The sequence below is a fragment of the Anolis sagrei genome, chromosome 4 (assembly GCF_037176765.1).
Source record: "Anolis sagrei isolate rAnoSag1 chromosome 4, rAnoSag1.mat, whole genome shotgun sequence".
NCBI classification, from domain to species: Eukaryota; Metazoa; Chordata; class Lepidosauria; order Squamata; family Dactyloidae; genus Anolis; species Anolis sagrei.
Window position 1 is genome coordinate 180,809,537 of NC_090024.1, and position 16,568 is coordinate 180,826,104.

At 43.5% G+C, this 16,568-nt stretch overlaps 1 protein-coding gene across 5 annotated transcripts in view; it reads right to left on the reverse strand.

Annotated features, from left to right (window-relative positions):
• The window catches only part of RNF220 (ring finger protein 220), a 354,135-nt gene extending 338,629 nt beyond the window's left edge, over nt 1-15,506 (reverse strand). The window contains exons 1-2 of one of the 5 annotated variants that reach the window (XM_060773368.2): nt 15,306-15,506; nt 5,842-6,589 (exon numbers count right to left, since the gene is read on the reverse strand). In XM_060773368.2, coding sequence (XP_060629351.1) covers nt 5,842-6,466 — 625 coding nt within the window. In that variant the 5' untranslated portion in view covers nt 6,467-6,589; nt 15,306-15,506. The remainder of the gene's footprint in view (nt 1-5,841; nt 6,590-15,305) is intronic. The other 4 variants (XM_060773364.2, XM_060773365.2, XM_060773366.2 and 1 more) reach the window with 4 other exon arrangements.
• Nucleotides 15,507-16,568: the final 1,062 nt, after the last annotated feature.

Genomic DNA, 16,568 nt, shown 5'->3' on the forward strand with positions numbered 1-16,568 from the left:
CCAGTGTTGTAACTGATACTAAAAACTGATTTATGAGGATTATGAACTAAACAATCTGTCTCTTTAGCTTTCTCTCACACTGATACTTTCAAAATCTCAAGTTCTCTTCATTCAATTTCAGAAGGGGAATGCAAATTTTGTCACCAAATACAAACTAAACCGAATTTTCAGCTATATCCCAGGATTAATAGAATCACATTGTACCCTGTTGCTCTTGAAGTTATAAGGAGCCTTTTAAGGGCCCTTCCAGACAGGCCATATATCCCAGGATCCGATCCCAGGTTTTCTGTTTATCCCTGATTATTTGGCAGTGAGACTCATATAATCCAGTTTAAAGCTGACTCATATAATCCAGTTTAAAACAGAAAACCTGGGATCAGATCCTGGGATATAGGACTTGTCTGGAAGGGCCCTTAGAGGGGAGAAAAGAGATGACAACCTTAACTCGTCATCACAAACATAGTTGATTAGACAGGGATAAAAAGTCAAACTTTTAGGAAATGGGAACTCAACGCATGAATGTATTACTTTTACCTTTTTCTAACATTCACATTTTTTTTAAGCTCACATTCTTCTTTTCGAATTTACAAAGCAGTTTGCAAATTTTCAGAAGTTCTGAGCAATAAATCACTCAAGGCTGTCCTTCTCAATGTTGGTAATCTAGGTTCTGTCATCTGCAAGTCATCAAAGATACAATCTCTGACACAAAAACATATGTATGCACTCTGTAGAAATACAGCCATTTCCTCCTCTTGTATTATTTCCACCATGCTTATACATTTTACAAGTCACAGATAATGTATGAGCATTTTGTTTAAAAATGGTGTCCGTAGCAGTTTTATTTTTGTTTTCAGCATTTGGTGGTAAATAAAAATAAATAACCCTTGTGTTCACATTTTGCATGTGGAATCATTACAGAATGCCACCATCATCATATAGGCCCCAGTGTGTAAACACCTGGACAACATGTGCTCTGCAGAGGTAGCTCGAGCTAAGAAAAAGCTTGAGCCACTTGCTATAATACACTAAAAGAAAAAGAAAAAAGGGAAATTAATGCATTATTAATAATTCCTGCTTGGCACTTATATAGAACAGTGTTTTGACTTGTTCTCAGATGTTTCCATTCATTAGTTTCAAAGCTACATGTTGCTCAAGTGATTTTCAAAAGCAATACAAGTTCTAAGGCCAAACAAGACGTTCGTTTCCTACTGTGATGTAAAATTATGAGGGAAAACTGAAGTGTTCACCTAAACTGAGCATTTTTTAAAATGTTTACATGTTTTACAGCAGTGACGTCTAAAAATAACCCTTCTGTTGTCAAATTGCTAGAGAAGAAACAGAGGTTTCAGAACAACCTCTAGAAATTGATTCAAATGATTCTTAGAATTAATGATGGGAATACAACTGTGATCCACATTGCAGATGTGAAAAACAAGGATCAGAGAGATATTCAGCTTTGACCACCAAGGCCTTGTTTTTCAGCAAAAAGATTAACTTTGAGACAGCTGCAACAAACAACAAAATGGATACAAAGAATTAGAAATAAGCATCTCTTGTAGATTCAGCATAAAGGCTAGGTATTGTGGGTTTAACTCCGGATATGTGCAAAACAAACACATTATGGACTCCTCTGAAATAAAGAAAACAGAAAATAACAACTCTGTGGATTTGTGCATCAGAAAATAATTATTCTACATTTACATTTTTCAACCTGGGGGTCGGGACCCCTGGGGGAGGTCATGCGGGGTCGCCAAAAATAATCTGAAAACAAAATATTTTCTATTGGTCATAGGGGTTTTGTGTGGGAAGTTTGGTTCGATTCCATCATTGGTGGAGTTCAGAATGCTCTTTGATTGTAGGTGAACTATAAATCCCAGTAGCTACAACTCCCAAATGACAAAATCAACCCTGCCCCCAATCCCACCAGTATTCAAATTTGGGCATATTGGGTATTTATTCCAAATTTGGTCCAATGAATGAAAATACATCCTGCATATCAGATATTTACATTAAGATTCATAACAGTAGCAAAATTACAGTTATGAAGTAGCAACGAAAATAATTTTATGGTTGGGGGTCACCACAACATGAGGAACTGTATTAAGGAGTCTCGGCATTAGGAAGGTTAAGAAACAATGTTCTACATGGTCAAGATATGGAAAATTCTGCCTACTCCTTCTGCTATGAGAAAACATCATGGGAACTAGTCTGTGAAGATCAGTAGTCCAAACAATTTATTATAGAAAAGAAAGAATTTTGAAAAGTTACAGATATCTGTCACATAAGGACTGAGAATTTATAAGCACTCCAGCTGCAAACTTCCATGCCGATGAGGATATCTGAAGAACTACACAGAAAGCATCCATAGATGCCCGAGGAGTTCTTGTGTGATATAATCAGTGTTCCAAAAATTAGCGTTTCCAATGAAAATCTAAAAAGTACTAAATGGGTAAAATGTTTGTTGCAACAAGCAATCCCTATATATCATTTGTGCACACCTCCTGCAGGTTGGACTTTGACTTTCCTGGAACCATAGGACTCAAAAAGAAAGAAGTACTGATAAACTGTCTCCAGGAAGCAGACTGCAAAATACAGTAATCATTGCATGTGACACCTCTCATTAATTTCTGTCACTAACTTGGGGTAGAATTGCACATTTGTAAATTGTAAAATCTGTGTTTCAACCCAATATATTACAAAATTTCCTGAGAGAACAAACATAGACAGAACCAAAAATTCTGTTACAACAATGCCAATCCTAACTGCCTTTTCAAGTGGATATGGGAATCAATTCAGATTTATATCACTAATTAACAGAGATAAGACTCTAGCCTCATGGGAATTTAAACACACAAAGTATCATTCTTAGTTAGTATCTAATTAGTAACATCGAGATACCCCCATCCAATTGTGTATAGAGACATTTCTCTTGCAGCCCATTTGATTTGCAGTATACCTTGGACAGCATTTTTAAAAATTCACATCTTACAACTGTTTTCCAGGAGCTTTAGCATTCTTTATTTTTAAAAGGCAAAAATGAAAGGAGTCAGTTAGTGAGAACCCCAATATGGAAACTGCAAGGCAAAGCAAGAAGAAGGGGAAAGAGAAGGAGGAGAAGGAGAAGAAGTAAAGACTATAGTTGGTGGCGGCAAATGGAACGTTGCGTGTTGCAATTAAAGTTATTCATCCGTCATGTGGTCTGATTCCGTTGCAGTATTTGGGAGAATACAAATAAACAGTAGAGTCCAGTAATTCTGTAGGCTATCTATTGGAAGCATAAAGGGTTTGCTGATCTGATGGCTTTTACTACCTCCATCAATACATTTTGCCGACTAGTCTGTCTATATAACCATTTCTCGGCAATGTAGGTTAGGGTGGTGGTGAAAAGAATCCTTGTTTCACGGGGAGGTTTGTATATACTGTTTGTGCAAGAAAACTGAGACAGCTTTTTAGGGGTCAATGACTTGGTATCTATAAAGGCCCTTAAGGTCACATTTACATATATGTAAATATGCATGCATTCCTCTGCTTTTCTCCAGAACCACAGAACACTAGAAAGCTCTATCAGTCTTCAGACAAATTCTAGAAACTGCCAACAAAGAATCTTTCTCACATGGTGCATGTCCAGGCGTACAAAGGAGAAGATCATCTTGTCTGGGGTAATACCATGGCCAGGAATATATGTTCAATGAAATCATCTACACATGAGAAGGATATTTGGAGGTCATAACTACAGGTAACTATGCTCTCGCTCCCTCGTTTCACTCTCTCACATACACATATAATCGCATTTGAAAATAAAAATCAAACCCTTTAATAATAAAGTTTTAACTAAAGAAAACAGGAGAGATGTAGGTTTGGGGGTTGACTGCCTAGCTCTATTGGGCACAAAGTCAGTTTTGGTTTTACTCTCATGAAAGTATTATAAATTCAAATCAATTTCTATTTATTATTCATGGCAATGGAAAGAGGGAAAATCCAGAAAGAAAACTTTGTGCACACTGACACCTTTTAGACCAATCGACAAAATTTTATTCTAACTTTCTCTTTCTGTAATATCTTACACAAGCCGTTCTTATTCTTTAGATGGCATACTTTAATGTGATTTGCCTATTTGCTATTCGAGAATTCACGGAAACCTCTAATAGCAAAGTCAGTGAAAAGAAGGTACAGAAAGGAATAAAATATGTGCTGAGAAACATACCATCTCAACCCCTTTTTACATAACATCCAATTATTGGCATAAGGGTTTTCCCCCTTTATATAACTTTCTAAACAGGGCAGGTTTGCAAAAAGCAACATTAAATACATCTCATTGATGGCCCAGATTTTCCATGCTGTGTGTGGCATGAGTGAGCTTCATATCCATGGACAGGTGATACTTGCAATTGACAATTTTTACCATTCCAAATTGTAAGTTATTCTTACTAGTGACAAAGTTCTCTCCTCTTCTTTCAATTGTTATTAATGTTTTCTATTTCTCTCGCACACACAGCTGTTGCAGTCAGATATCAAAGACAATAAAACAAACAAACATGCAAGCAGTTCAAACACAATTGAGCCGCACTAGGGGGAAGAGTGTGCGCACATCTGTGGTGCAACATATAGCTTCTGTCTTTAAGAGGGGATCATTCCACACTTACAAACGTTGACATAAAAGACACACTCATGGCATATTTCAAAACCAAAGAGCGATGGATTTACAAGGCAGGTTGATTTTATGGTGACTTTTATTGACAAGGTACGTGGGCCTTCGGCAGATGCCTCACAGCACTGGGAAGTTAACACAGCGCCTAATTCAAGGAGACAGCCCGAGGAAGCAGCACCGACAGGGGAGAGAGCGCAACAACGTCTCTATTACTCTCCTCGGCATCATAAAGGAGGATAAGAAAAATGGTATCTAAGGGAGAACGGGGAGGCTACACTACATTATTTCTTTTTCTTTTAAAGCACAGCTTCTTCCCCTACATGCACCCACCCAAAAAGCAAAAGAGGAAAAGGGGAGAGGACAGAGCGACCTAAGAAAGAACAAAGGGACCCCCTTGATGCCAGGTACTCTGCTCAGCATCTAAGCTGTGTATCTGAATTTAAAGATCAGCACAAGGCAAATATTGCCTTATCTTCCATTTCTTAGATGGAATACTACTTCTTTTCCCACAGCAGGGCAGCTCGTGGCACTTAATGAACAAGTGATCTGCTGTGGGAGAGAAATACAGCAACAGGCATTGCTCCTCTAGTGAATCTTGTGCAGGTTGGCTTCAGCTTGGCTGCTGGTCTGTGCAAAATAATTTCTCTTTCCGATTTGCGAAAGGAACTTCAGAATATACCTCTTATCTATTTAAAGATGATTAGGGCAAGTTGTTCAAACTGTGTTGAATGTCACCATCTCTCTTGCTTCTGTCAGCTTCTCTTACGCAGCCAATAAATACACTTTTTACACTGATATGAGGAGCGCAGTACCTTGTTACAACAGCCATCAAGTATGTGAAGAAAGGGTTGGAAAGTGGAAGAAAATGTGTTTTTTTTTAAATTAGGTAACCATCTTAACAGAAAGGGCATATTTTTCAAAGTCCATGTTTGTGAGTACCTACAAGAGAGTGTGCTCCCAAGATACTCACAACATAGAATCTCCTCCCCTTTTCTGATTTGCTGGCATTTTTTCTGTGGCTCAGGGCCTCAGTTTTCCATGACTCCTCTCAACCCACCTCCCTCTCTAATCCATCACCATCTATTTAAACAGAAACAGGACCACACATATGCCCCTTTGGCACCTCCTGTCATTACAGAACACACCTGTAGAGCATTTCAAAGGCCCAACTGAAGCAAAGTTGAGGTACTTACATCTCTCATTTCGGTCCTCAGGGCTGGATGAGGTCTCCCGGTCGGAAATGAGGCCAGAGACAGCAAAGATCTTTTTCCCTGTCTCATCAACTTTGAGAGAGCTTGGAGAGCCAGACGGAAGCTGGGCTCCAAACTCATACTCCTTGCCATCAGCGTCTGAGAAGCGAAGGTGGGGAGAGTCAGTCTCATGGCAGTTCTTCAGGCGCTTGGCAGGTGTAAAAGCCGACTGGTAGCTCTCCCTGTCCTCAGTGGAGGCAAAGGGGCGGAAGGCCCCAACCCCGCTGTGGTTCAGCATGCTTATTGGGGTGCAGTCCAGGTTGGGGGGAGCAAACTGGGGGTGGAGATGCAGCAAGGAAGGTGGGAAATCACGGTTAGTGAAGGCTCCTGGCACCCCACCTTGCCGGTGATACATCGAGGCAAACGTGTAGGAGCCATTGGTGAATGGGATGTGCACATCCTTGTCCACCGACACAGGGACGCCAAAGGGCCTTGGCTGCTGGCAAGGGATGGAAGCATCGCGGCTAGCTTCAGCGGTAGAAGCGAGAACCATCAGGGCTGGAGATGCCAGAGGATTGGGAAGGTAGGAGGAGTTTTCCATCTTGAAGGCTGCCCGGTGTAAGTCCATCGGATCGTCTTTCTTTGACAGGGCCGCAAGGAAAATGTTCTTCCCTGGATGGAAAACAAAGTGATGTCTAAGTATAGAGTTGGAGAGAGTGTGATTCACTGGGACCTCATCACTATCCCAAAGCTGTAGAGGGAGAAAAAAAGAAGGAGAGGAGACAGGGGGGAGTTAATTGTCAGTCAGTTTTTGGCAATTGGCTGTTCTTCATGCAGCAGGAAAATCGCGTGAGCCAGAACAAAACCTCCTCCATGTGCTCTCCTTTAGAAACCTATTAGGCAAGTTCACAAAGAACTGGAAGGGCCTCTAACTCCCTCTAAGGGTGTGTGCACACAAGTCTCTTTCCTCCTCCCAATTCACAGCTCCAGAACCTAACCTGAGGTTCAGGTGACAAATTCTGGAGGTAGATAAAACACCACAGACCCAAAGTGATGGTATTCTGTGGGTCTTACAGGCAGTGCATCAATCTTCAATTTAGCAAGTCCTCTCCTTTTGCCATACTGCAGGGCAAGGGGACAGAGGAAGTTCAGATCAAGCCAGATGTGGTCTGTGCAGAATGAATGTCCTGACCAAGTGCTACTGAGTCCAACTAAGAGCAAATAAAAACATATTACCTGACTCCTGCCAAGTTAAAAATCAGAAAAGAAAAAAATAATGTAACATGAAAGCATATGATTTTTTTGTAACTATCCCCTAAAACAGGCACGGGCAAACTTGGGCCCTCCAGGTGTTTTGGACTTCAACCCCCACAATTCCTAACAGCCTATTGGCTGTTAGGAATTGTGGGAGCTGAAGTCCAAAACACCTGGAGGGCCCAAGTTTGCCCACGCCTGCCCTAAAATCTAGGGGCCTGCACATGAAAAATGAAATAAATAATGCATTAATTATTCACAATTTACAAATGAACACATGTACATATATTTATACAATCTATTAATGCATAAATAATGTGGCCAGGAAGTCTATTCTCTGTTAAGACAGGCAAGCGTGCAATTTTACCTCTGCTAATGCACACACACAAATTATGGATTTTACATTATCTTCAATGTTACATGTGGGAACCAACAAAATGTCCTGTAATTTCCCATTATGCGTTTCTCCCATTTTTTGAGGAAATCAGCAGTGACTTCAGCAATAAAAGTGTTTGGCATCTCTAGCAATATTTAAAATCATAACGGGTGCCAGTGTGATCTGATCGCTTGCAAACATCTGCCTGTTGGATTTGAAGGCTGTACATAATGACCCAAATTTTACTTCCTAATGTGCTCATGCTTGAGTAGATCTATAAACTGCTGTCATGAACATTTATAAAACAAACCTTAAACACACGTCTAAGTGGGCTTTTTATTTGATATCATTGTACTTTGAATTGTTAAAAGGTAAACTAAGAAGACAAGACAAGACAAACATCCCTTCCCATGTATGTGAAGTGGTATGAATTACTGCCTATGCTGTAAGCCGCCTTGAGTCCCTCTCGGGGTTGAGAAAGGCAAGATATAAATATAGTAAATAAATAAATAAATATGAATGTACAAATAGTAATGAACTTTCCTTTTAGCACTTTCTAGTTATCAGATACTACAATCTTATTTATAACCAAGGGAGAATCATGTGTATGTGTGTGTAAGCTTCTACTGCCACCCATCATAATGTTACAATATACTTTAATATACAAGGACTATTACTTTAAAACAATATACTAGCCTTGCGGCACTCAAAAGGCCACAAAAAATCATATAATAAAAAAGCTGTTGCAAAAATGTGTCTGCTAGTTACAGAAGGTCAGACACAGCAAATAAAACTTAGTGAAAGAATCCCCCCCCCCCCTAATGGAGTGGGCTTTTGTATTCTGTGAATGAGTGAGTCTAGGTTAACAAACTCTGTGGCATCTTGGCTTCGCCTTTCATGCAGTTCACAGGAACACTTCCTTTTTCCCATCCTGTACCCACACGTTCTGCAACTCTTATTAAGTGTGATCATGACTGGGTGTCATCTCGCCTCTTCTTCATTTGGGCTTAGTTTCTACCCAATATAGATCAGTGCTACATTACAAGAGATCCTGTATTAACAAGGTTTGGTCCCTCCCGAATTGTAAAACAAAACTTTATTCAAGTTCTGGTTGTGGACAGATGGACGCAAAAGACAGCTTAGTTGGCCTTCGTCTGGGTCTCTTGTTGCTTTATATACAGAAAAGAAAACAAGAAAACACTTATAAAAATTGGAAAAGATCAATGCCTAGTGAGGTGGGGGAATCTGAATATTTATTTTCTAGTATTTTTAAGGCAAGGAGATACCCACTCAGATAAATACGCGATTAAAAATAAATTGACCTGAGAGGCTGATGGAAAGAAAACCATAATGTCTAGGATTTAAGTAAAAGGAGGGGGGAAAGAAAGGGTGAGAGCGTACTGCTAATGCCTCTGTGCCTGCTTTTCTATTTTTACTTGCACTGTCACCTCATAACGTTAAATGTATTTCATAAATTAGTAATCTGGAAGCCACACTTGACACTCCTTGTAGGATACCGTGAATCACTCCAACGGCCTTATTCGTTTGCAAACTTCATTACGCAGAGAATAAATCAACAGATTGCAATATTGTGCCAGGCCAAGTTTAATTTTTTTACTTCTTTTTTTGACTTTCTCCTTGTCTTTTCCCTCCTTCCGCCCTACCTTTGGCTTTGCCCCACATTTTTATTTCCCATCACCACCATCATTAGGGGCATGTACAGATGAGGCTGCGGCAAGGCCAGTCATTATGGAAATCTATAGTTAATACACTCCCAATGTCAAAATGTCATTGGTTTTTAAATATGGAACCCAAAATAAGAAAACTAACTGACCTGCTTAATTAAAAAAATATGGATTGCAGGTTAACCAGCCTGATGAAGCATTTGGGGGGCTGGAAAGGGAGAGGGCACAGCAGAGCCAGGGACTCTGCCTTTTCTGCCTCTATGCTGATTTTTTTTAATTTAGCACCCTGTGCAAATCCAGATTAAAATAACTCCAGCTATTGATCCGAGCAGTGGAATTGACATTAATTTTAGTTCACTTCTCACTTTGCAAAGGGATCAATAGGAAGTAATAACAGCTGACATCCTAGCTGAAAGGAAGAGAAAAGACGGCCCAGCGACAGAAATCGAAAAGCAACCAAATAAATCAGCAGATACTTTTCCATGGCATCAGACAAACTCCAAAGAGATTGCAAAAAGTCTTTGTGAAATTAACTAAACAAGGAGTGGAGGAGGCCAAGGGGGTGGAGAGAAATCTATGAAGGTTCATAAACTGTCCGCTGGGCATTTGGATTAAATGAACAGAGCGAGAGGTGCGTGTTGCGTGGGTATACTTTCTGGTCATTTATATTTTCAAAATTGCCATGTTCTAGATACAAAAATATTTGTAAAGTCATTTGTCATTTGCCCCAATTAAATGTAAATGGAAGTGGAAGAATGAAGAGAATAGTAATAATAATAATAATTTATTACTTCCTAATTATTATAAAATTATTATTAAAAATGAAGAGAATTCAGATCTCAAGCTTCAGCCTGAACCCAGAACAAATCACATTCTGGAATGAAACAGCATGCCCAACTCGTGTTAAATTTTGCTTTATTCTATTATGATGCTTTCGAAAACTATCTAACAAATTGCTAAAAATAATAAAATAATATAAACAGAATGTACCACCCATCAATTTGGCCACATCTTGGAAGCGTGTACAACTGAGATCTTCCCAAAATGAAGATGCAAAAAGTCACTTGTTACTTAGTATAATATTTATCTGAAAGGATATAATTCCAAACAATAAAGTGTTTGGAATTATACAGAGTCACAACCTCTGAGGATGCCTGCCATAGATGTGGGTGAAACGTCAGGAGAGAATGCTTCTGGAACATGGCCATACAGCCCGGAAATCACACAATGATTCTGGCCATGAAAGCCTTCGACAATATAATAGAGTGTTTCCTTGTAAAAACAACAATAATGATACATTAACTGTAACAAACAAAGTCTGCATTCCAGGCAACTATAACAGGTTGCATTTCTGTGATGTCCCAGCACTGGACAACACAACGAATTAAAATCAAGGCACACCAATGATTCCTTTGCCGATTCACCAGGAAATGGAAGGAAAACATTTAAAACGAACGAGGCAGATGAAGTTTGCTTCGATAAAAGGGTGCGATTTCTGGGGAAAGTGGCTGAGATGAGCTATGGCCACAGACAGGTTAGAGCTGCTTGTTGCTTTTTCGTGCCACCGAAATTTCAGGAGCTCTTCCTGGTGGTGAGACTTCGCTGATATGTATTGTGGAAGGAAGGCTTTCATGGACAGAATCATTGCGGCCAATTGCAACATTCACACCAAATAGACAAGTTTTTTAGTCCCACCCGGGACATCCCTATTTTCTTAGTTTCCAACAGACCTCACAACCTCTGAGGATGCCTGACATAGATGCAGGCGAAACGTCAGGAGAGAATGCTTCTGGAACATGGACATACAACTCAGAAAATTCACAGCAACCCAGTTGCTGATATGATAAAAATACAAAAGCATCCCAGTTGTTTAGAATGGGATTAAAAGCGGTTCAAGTGGATTAGGAGTTCTAGACTGAACGGGATTTTGGTGGCGAGGCGTCCAAACAAATGGGAGGATCGAATGGAGGAAGGAGAAGGTCTCAGGCACAAGCTCCGTGGGTTTGGGTGGCTTGTTGATAAATATTTGGGGTAAGAGTTGGGACCCAAAGAGGGAAACAAGCGGGAGTGGAGGAGGAGGAAAAGGAAGAGGAAGGGAAAGGTTTCAGGACCAAGTTCCATGGGTTTGGGTTGCTTGTTGATAAATATCTGGGGCAAGAGTTGGAGGAGGAGGAAGAGGAAGGCAAAGGTCTCAGGACCAAGGAAGCCCACTTCCTTGTGTGGAAAGTGTGGACGTCCATTGACATGAAGGAAGGAAGGAAGGAAGGAAGGAAGGAAGGAAGGAAGGAAGGAAGGAAGGAAGGGGGGAATCGGGTCCCACGGTCCAAGAACAAAGCAGCCGCTTCGCCTCGCCTCGTTTCCATTTGCAACTCTCCTTTTTTAACCTCAGAGTTAAACACAAATTTTGACGACGGGGGGAAAGAAAGGCATCTTAGTTAGGGTTGTGAAGTGCGCAAATTCCTGTCCCTCGACCTTACATAAAATCCCACTGCTCGCCTCTTCCCAACTTTGGAGACAAACCCCTCGGGAAAGCCGAAACCCACACAAGCTCCTTCGGCAAATATTGGTGACCCCCCCCCCCCCCCCTCCTATCTTCCTTTCCGAAATACCCCCCCTTCCACGGCTTGATGAGGAACTAAATCATTCCCGACAGTTTGAGAAATCGAAAGGAAACTCTCCCAACTCTGTTCTGGGGAAACACAAGGAGTATTGATCTGGGTCCCATCTCAGGAAAAAAAAGGAAACCAACCCACTTTTCCTTTCCAAACCCGCCTTTCTCTCACTTTTCTGCGGCTGGAAACAGGTGTCTGTCTGTCTGTCTGTCCCGTTTGGCTCTCTCCGCAACTCAAGAGAAAGCCAACCCGGAGGATTTGATACGGTTTCGAAGCGGGAAAAGAAAAGAGACGAAAGTGGTCATAACGAAAGCGGGAGAAAGCAACTCTCCAAAGGTTAGGGAAAGGAAATACTATCTATCTAGATCAGTAGATAGACAAATCTATAGATAGATAGACAGACAGATAGATAGGTCAAACAGGAAATACTAATATTCAAAAGTAAACGAATTTCCCCCTCCTTTGAGGAAATCTGTGCAGGCGCTTGGAGGAGGGAGGGTAGGAGAGGGGTCTCCCTCCATCCCGAGTCCAATTGTCCCCCAAAGATCTTTTTTTCATCTCCCCCTCTCTTAAAAACAAAGAGCAAACAAAGCTCATCGAAACATGGTTTGGGGATGGATAGCCAGGCACATTTCCCGGCGCATTTCCTGCCTGGGAGGCGAAAGCCCTTCAGCGCCGCGACCGGCTTGGTTCCGCCGCCTCCGGACTGCATTGTGCCCCAAACAGATGGTTTTTCTGCCTCGGGATCTGCGGGGAGAGGAAGGATTTCCCCTTCCTCTTCCTCCTCGCCACCTCTTTCCGGCCGGGCTTGGCTTTCGCTTTGGCTTCGGAAAGAGAGGGAGAAAGAGAGAGGGGCAGAAAAGTTTGGCCCGAAGAAGAGCCCTTTTGAGGCGCAACCTCTCCTTTGGGTTGTGGTAGGTTTTTCGGACGATAGGACCATGTTCTAGAAGCATTCTCTCCTGACGTTTCGCCTGCATAGATGCAGGCGAAACGTCAGGAGAGAATGCTTTTAGAACATGGCCCTATAGCCCGAAAAACCTACAACAACCCAGTGATTCCAGCCATGAAAGCTTTCGACAATACATTGAACCTCTCTCCTTTGCCGCCTGGATCTACAATGCCAAAATCATGGAGTTTCAGATTGAACTGGATGTTGATGATAGGAGTCTACACTCTCAGTTCAAGCGGGATGAGATGGCCATGTAGATCCAGCCGCAGTTTCCCGGGAGGAATCTATAGAATATAATAATAATAATAATAACAACAACAACAACAACAACAACAACAATCCTAGACACTTGGGAAGTGTCCGACGTGTGATCCAATACAACAGCCAGCAGAGTGTCTGCTGTGAACTCATCTTGTTGTGTTTCTAATAATAATAATAATAATAATAATAATAATATATTGTAATAATAATCATACTCTGCAGGCCAGCGCCATGGGGACTTCTTTCTGTCCTTGTTTTTTTCCCCTCCCGAAACAGGACTTCCACCTTTTGTCCGCCTCAGGGAATATTATTATTCCCCCCCCCCTCGTGACCCACGCGCCGCCGCCAAGGAAAGAAACTCTCGGGACAAAAGAGGCGAAAAGTCGCGTGGAATGAGCGCGGGGTCGTTTCAAATCCATCCTTCCCCACAGCTGAATTAAACCCCACATTTTCTGCTTTGTACTGGAATATATGGCAGTGTGAACTCAGCTATCCCAGTTCAAAGCAGGCGTTGTGTTGTTTTCTGCCTCGATATTCTGGGATCTAGGGCGATGTGGAAGGGCCCTGGATCTCCCTTGCAATTCCGAACTGCTTTATCTGAACAGTGTGGACCCCTAAAAGGCAGCTTGAACTGGATTGTATGAGTCTTCGCTGCCGTACAAACCGAAACTGCACGATCGGGGTCTACACTGAGCATTTCACGCGGTTCCAAGCTGCCCCAAGTCCCTCCACGCGCGCCCGAATTGCAGCGAACCTTAGAAGCTCCGGAGGTGTTTCACAAGACTCTCTCTCTATATATATAAATAATTGGGATTTTATTCAAAGTGTCCACAGATTGTCTGCACTCTGGGAGGAACTATGCTGCCAGATGCTGAATTGAACGGCATTGTATCCAAGTCCACACTGCCCATTTGATGCAGATTCAAACTGCTTTATATACGGCAGCGTCGAGCCAGCTTCTTCGGGTGGCCATTCGGTTTGCTCCCCTCGCAAAGCCCCCATTCACTCTTTCCCCAAAATGTGGGTGGTTGCAACTCGAAAGCCCAGCAGGACCTGCCGCCCCCTTTTCCGTGGGGTTTGTCGCCCAAGAAAAGAACGGGAGAGCCCACATTTGGGGGTGGCCGGGTGGGTTGTATTTTTTGCAAAGTTACTTCCCCCGGTAACCTAACACCACCCCATGCCCAAATTTCCGATTTGAAAGCAACAGAAAGAGGAGAAGAAAGTGAAGAAGGAGAAGAAGAGGAAGAGGAAAAAAAGAAAGAGAAACGAGGAGAAGAGGAGAAGGAGGCGAAAAAGAGGAAGAAGAGAAGAAGAGACGAGGAGGAGGAAAAAGAAGAGGAAGAAGAAGCGGAGGAAGAAAGAGAAGAGAAGAGGAGGAGGAAAGAGAAGAAGAAGAAGACAGGAAGAGAAGAGGAGTAGGAGGAAAGAGAAGAAGAAGCGGAAGAAGACGAAAGAGGAGGAGGAAGAAGAAAGAGAAGATGCAGAGGAAGGAAGAAGGGGAAGAAGAAAGAGAAGGAGGAGGAGGAGGAGGAAGAAAAGATGCAGAGGAAGGAAGAAGGGGAAGAAGAAGGAGGAGGAGGAGGAAGAAAGAGAAGATGCAGAGGAAGGAAGAAGGGGAAGAAGAAGAAAGAGAAGGAGGAAGAGGAAGAGGAAGAAAGAGGAGATGCAGAGGAAAGAAGAAGGGGAAGAAATAGAAAGAGAAGGAGGAAAGAGAAGAGGAAGAGGAAGAAGAAAGAGGAGGAGGAGGAAGAAGAAGAGAACACAGATGATGCAGAGGAAGGAAGAAGGGGAAGAAGAAGAAAGAGAAGAAGGAGGAGAAGGAGAACGAAGAAAGAGAAGAGGAAGTAGGATTAGAAAGAGCGAGAGAATCCTGAGATCAGAGCGCACCCTTCGAGGGGAAGGAGGAGGCACCCTATTGATCCGTTTTTTCACAAAATGCATCACCTTGTTGACACAACTAAATACACTTCCACCCGAACCCGAAGTTGGCTCTACACCGCCGTGTAATGCAGTTTGAGCCCGCGTTATGTAGTCAGTGTATAGACCCATTTCACGCCCTGCCGATCCTGCCCAACAAGAGAAGCCTCCGCCGCCCGTCCAACTTTCCAGGGAGGGAAGAAAGAGGAAGAGGAGGAGGAGGCGAACTTGCCTGGCAAAAGTTTTGCCTCCCTCGCCTGTCCGCGTCCGGAAAGGAGTTTGGAAATAGCGGGACGCGGGAAGGAAAAAAGGAAGGAAGGACGGGAAAGTTCAGGAGGGGCTCCGCAGGAGAGGCATCCCCAGGCACCCCCCCCCCCCCCCGCCCCGTGCCTTCCTCCGAGGGACTCACTCACCGTGGCAATGGCTGGGCTCGGGCGTCCCCCTTGGAGCAGAGACAGAGAGAGAAGAGAAAGAGCCGGACGTGGCTGACCCCGGCGCGTGTGGGCGAGCGCTTTGGGCCAGCATGGAAAGAAAGAAGGAAGGAAGGAAGGAAAGAAGGAGGGAGAGAGAGAGAGAGAGCGCTTGACGCGGCTGCCGGGAGCCAAGCGAGGCACAGCGCTGCCGCTCGGAGCTGCCGCGAATCAGCCAATGCGCCGCGCCGCTCGCCCAGGGACTCCCAGCCCCGCTCGCCTCGCATCCACACACTCACACCCACACGCGCGCTCACACACTCACAGAGGCATCAAGCCGGCCCCAGGACGGAATACATTAGGGCCGGGAGGGTGCCTGGGAAATGGAGTCCGCGGCCGGGGTGGGTGGGCGAGGAGGGGGACAAGGCTGGAGGAAGGGTCCCCTCCGCCGCCCAGGAACCAAGGCACACCAGTCCGGATTGGGGCAGCTGGGCCTTGGGAGGCTGGCACTGGCCCCAACGCCAGCTGGGCCCAAGCATGCCCTTGCTGCTCAGCTCATGCCTGTGCATATGCCCAGTGTTTACAGCACCATCATCACTAAGGGAGACCCCAAGTATTCACAAGTATTGTCGAAGGCTTTCGTGATCAGAATCACTGGGTTGCTATAAGTTTTTCGGGCTGTATGGCCGTGTTCCATTCACAAGTAACCATCAGGGGACAAACTCTGCATTGGGGTGTCATCTATACAATTCACCCCCCAAAGAGGTGGCCTGCAACTTTGCACACAAAAGGATAGAAGGTACACTGGGTTGCTGTGAGTTTTCCGAGCTGTATGGCCATGTTCCACAAGCATTCTCTCCTATTCACAAGTAACCATTAGCACGACAAACTCAGCTTTTGGGGTGCCTTCTATACAATCCACCCCCATTGTAGGTCCAAAGAGGTAGCCTGCAACTTTGTAGAAGGCACACTGGGTTGCTATGAGTTTTCCGGGCTGTATGGCCATGTTCCAGAAGCATTCTCTCCTATTTACAAGTAACCATTAGCACGACAAACTCAGTTTTGGGGTGTCATCTATACAATTCACCCCCCATTGTAGAGTCCAAAGAGGTGGCCTGCAACTTTGCACACAAAAGGGTAGAAGGTACACTGGGTTGCTGTGAGTTTTCCGGGCTGTATGGCCATGTTCCAGAAGCATTCTCTCCTATTCACAAGTAACCATTAGCATGACAAACTCAGCTTTGGGGTGTCTTCTATACAATCCAC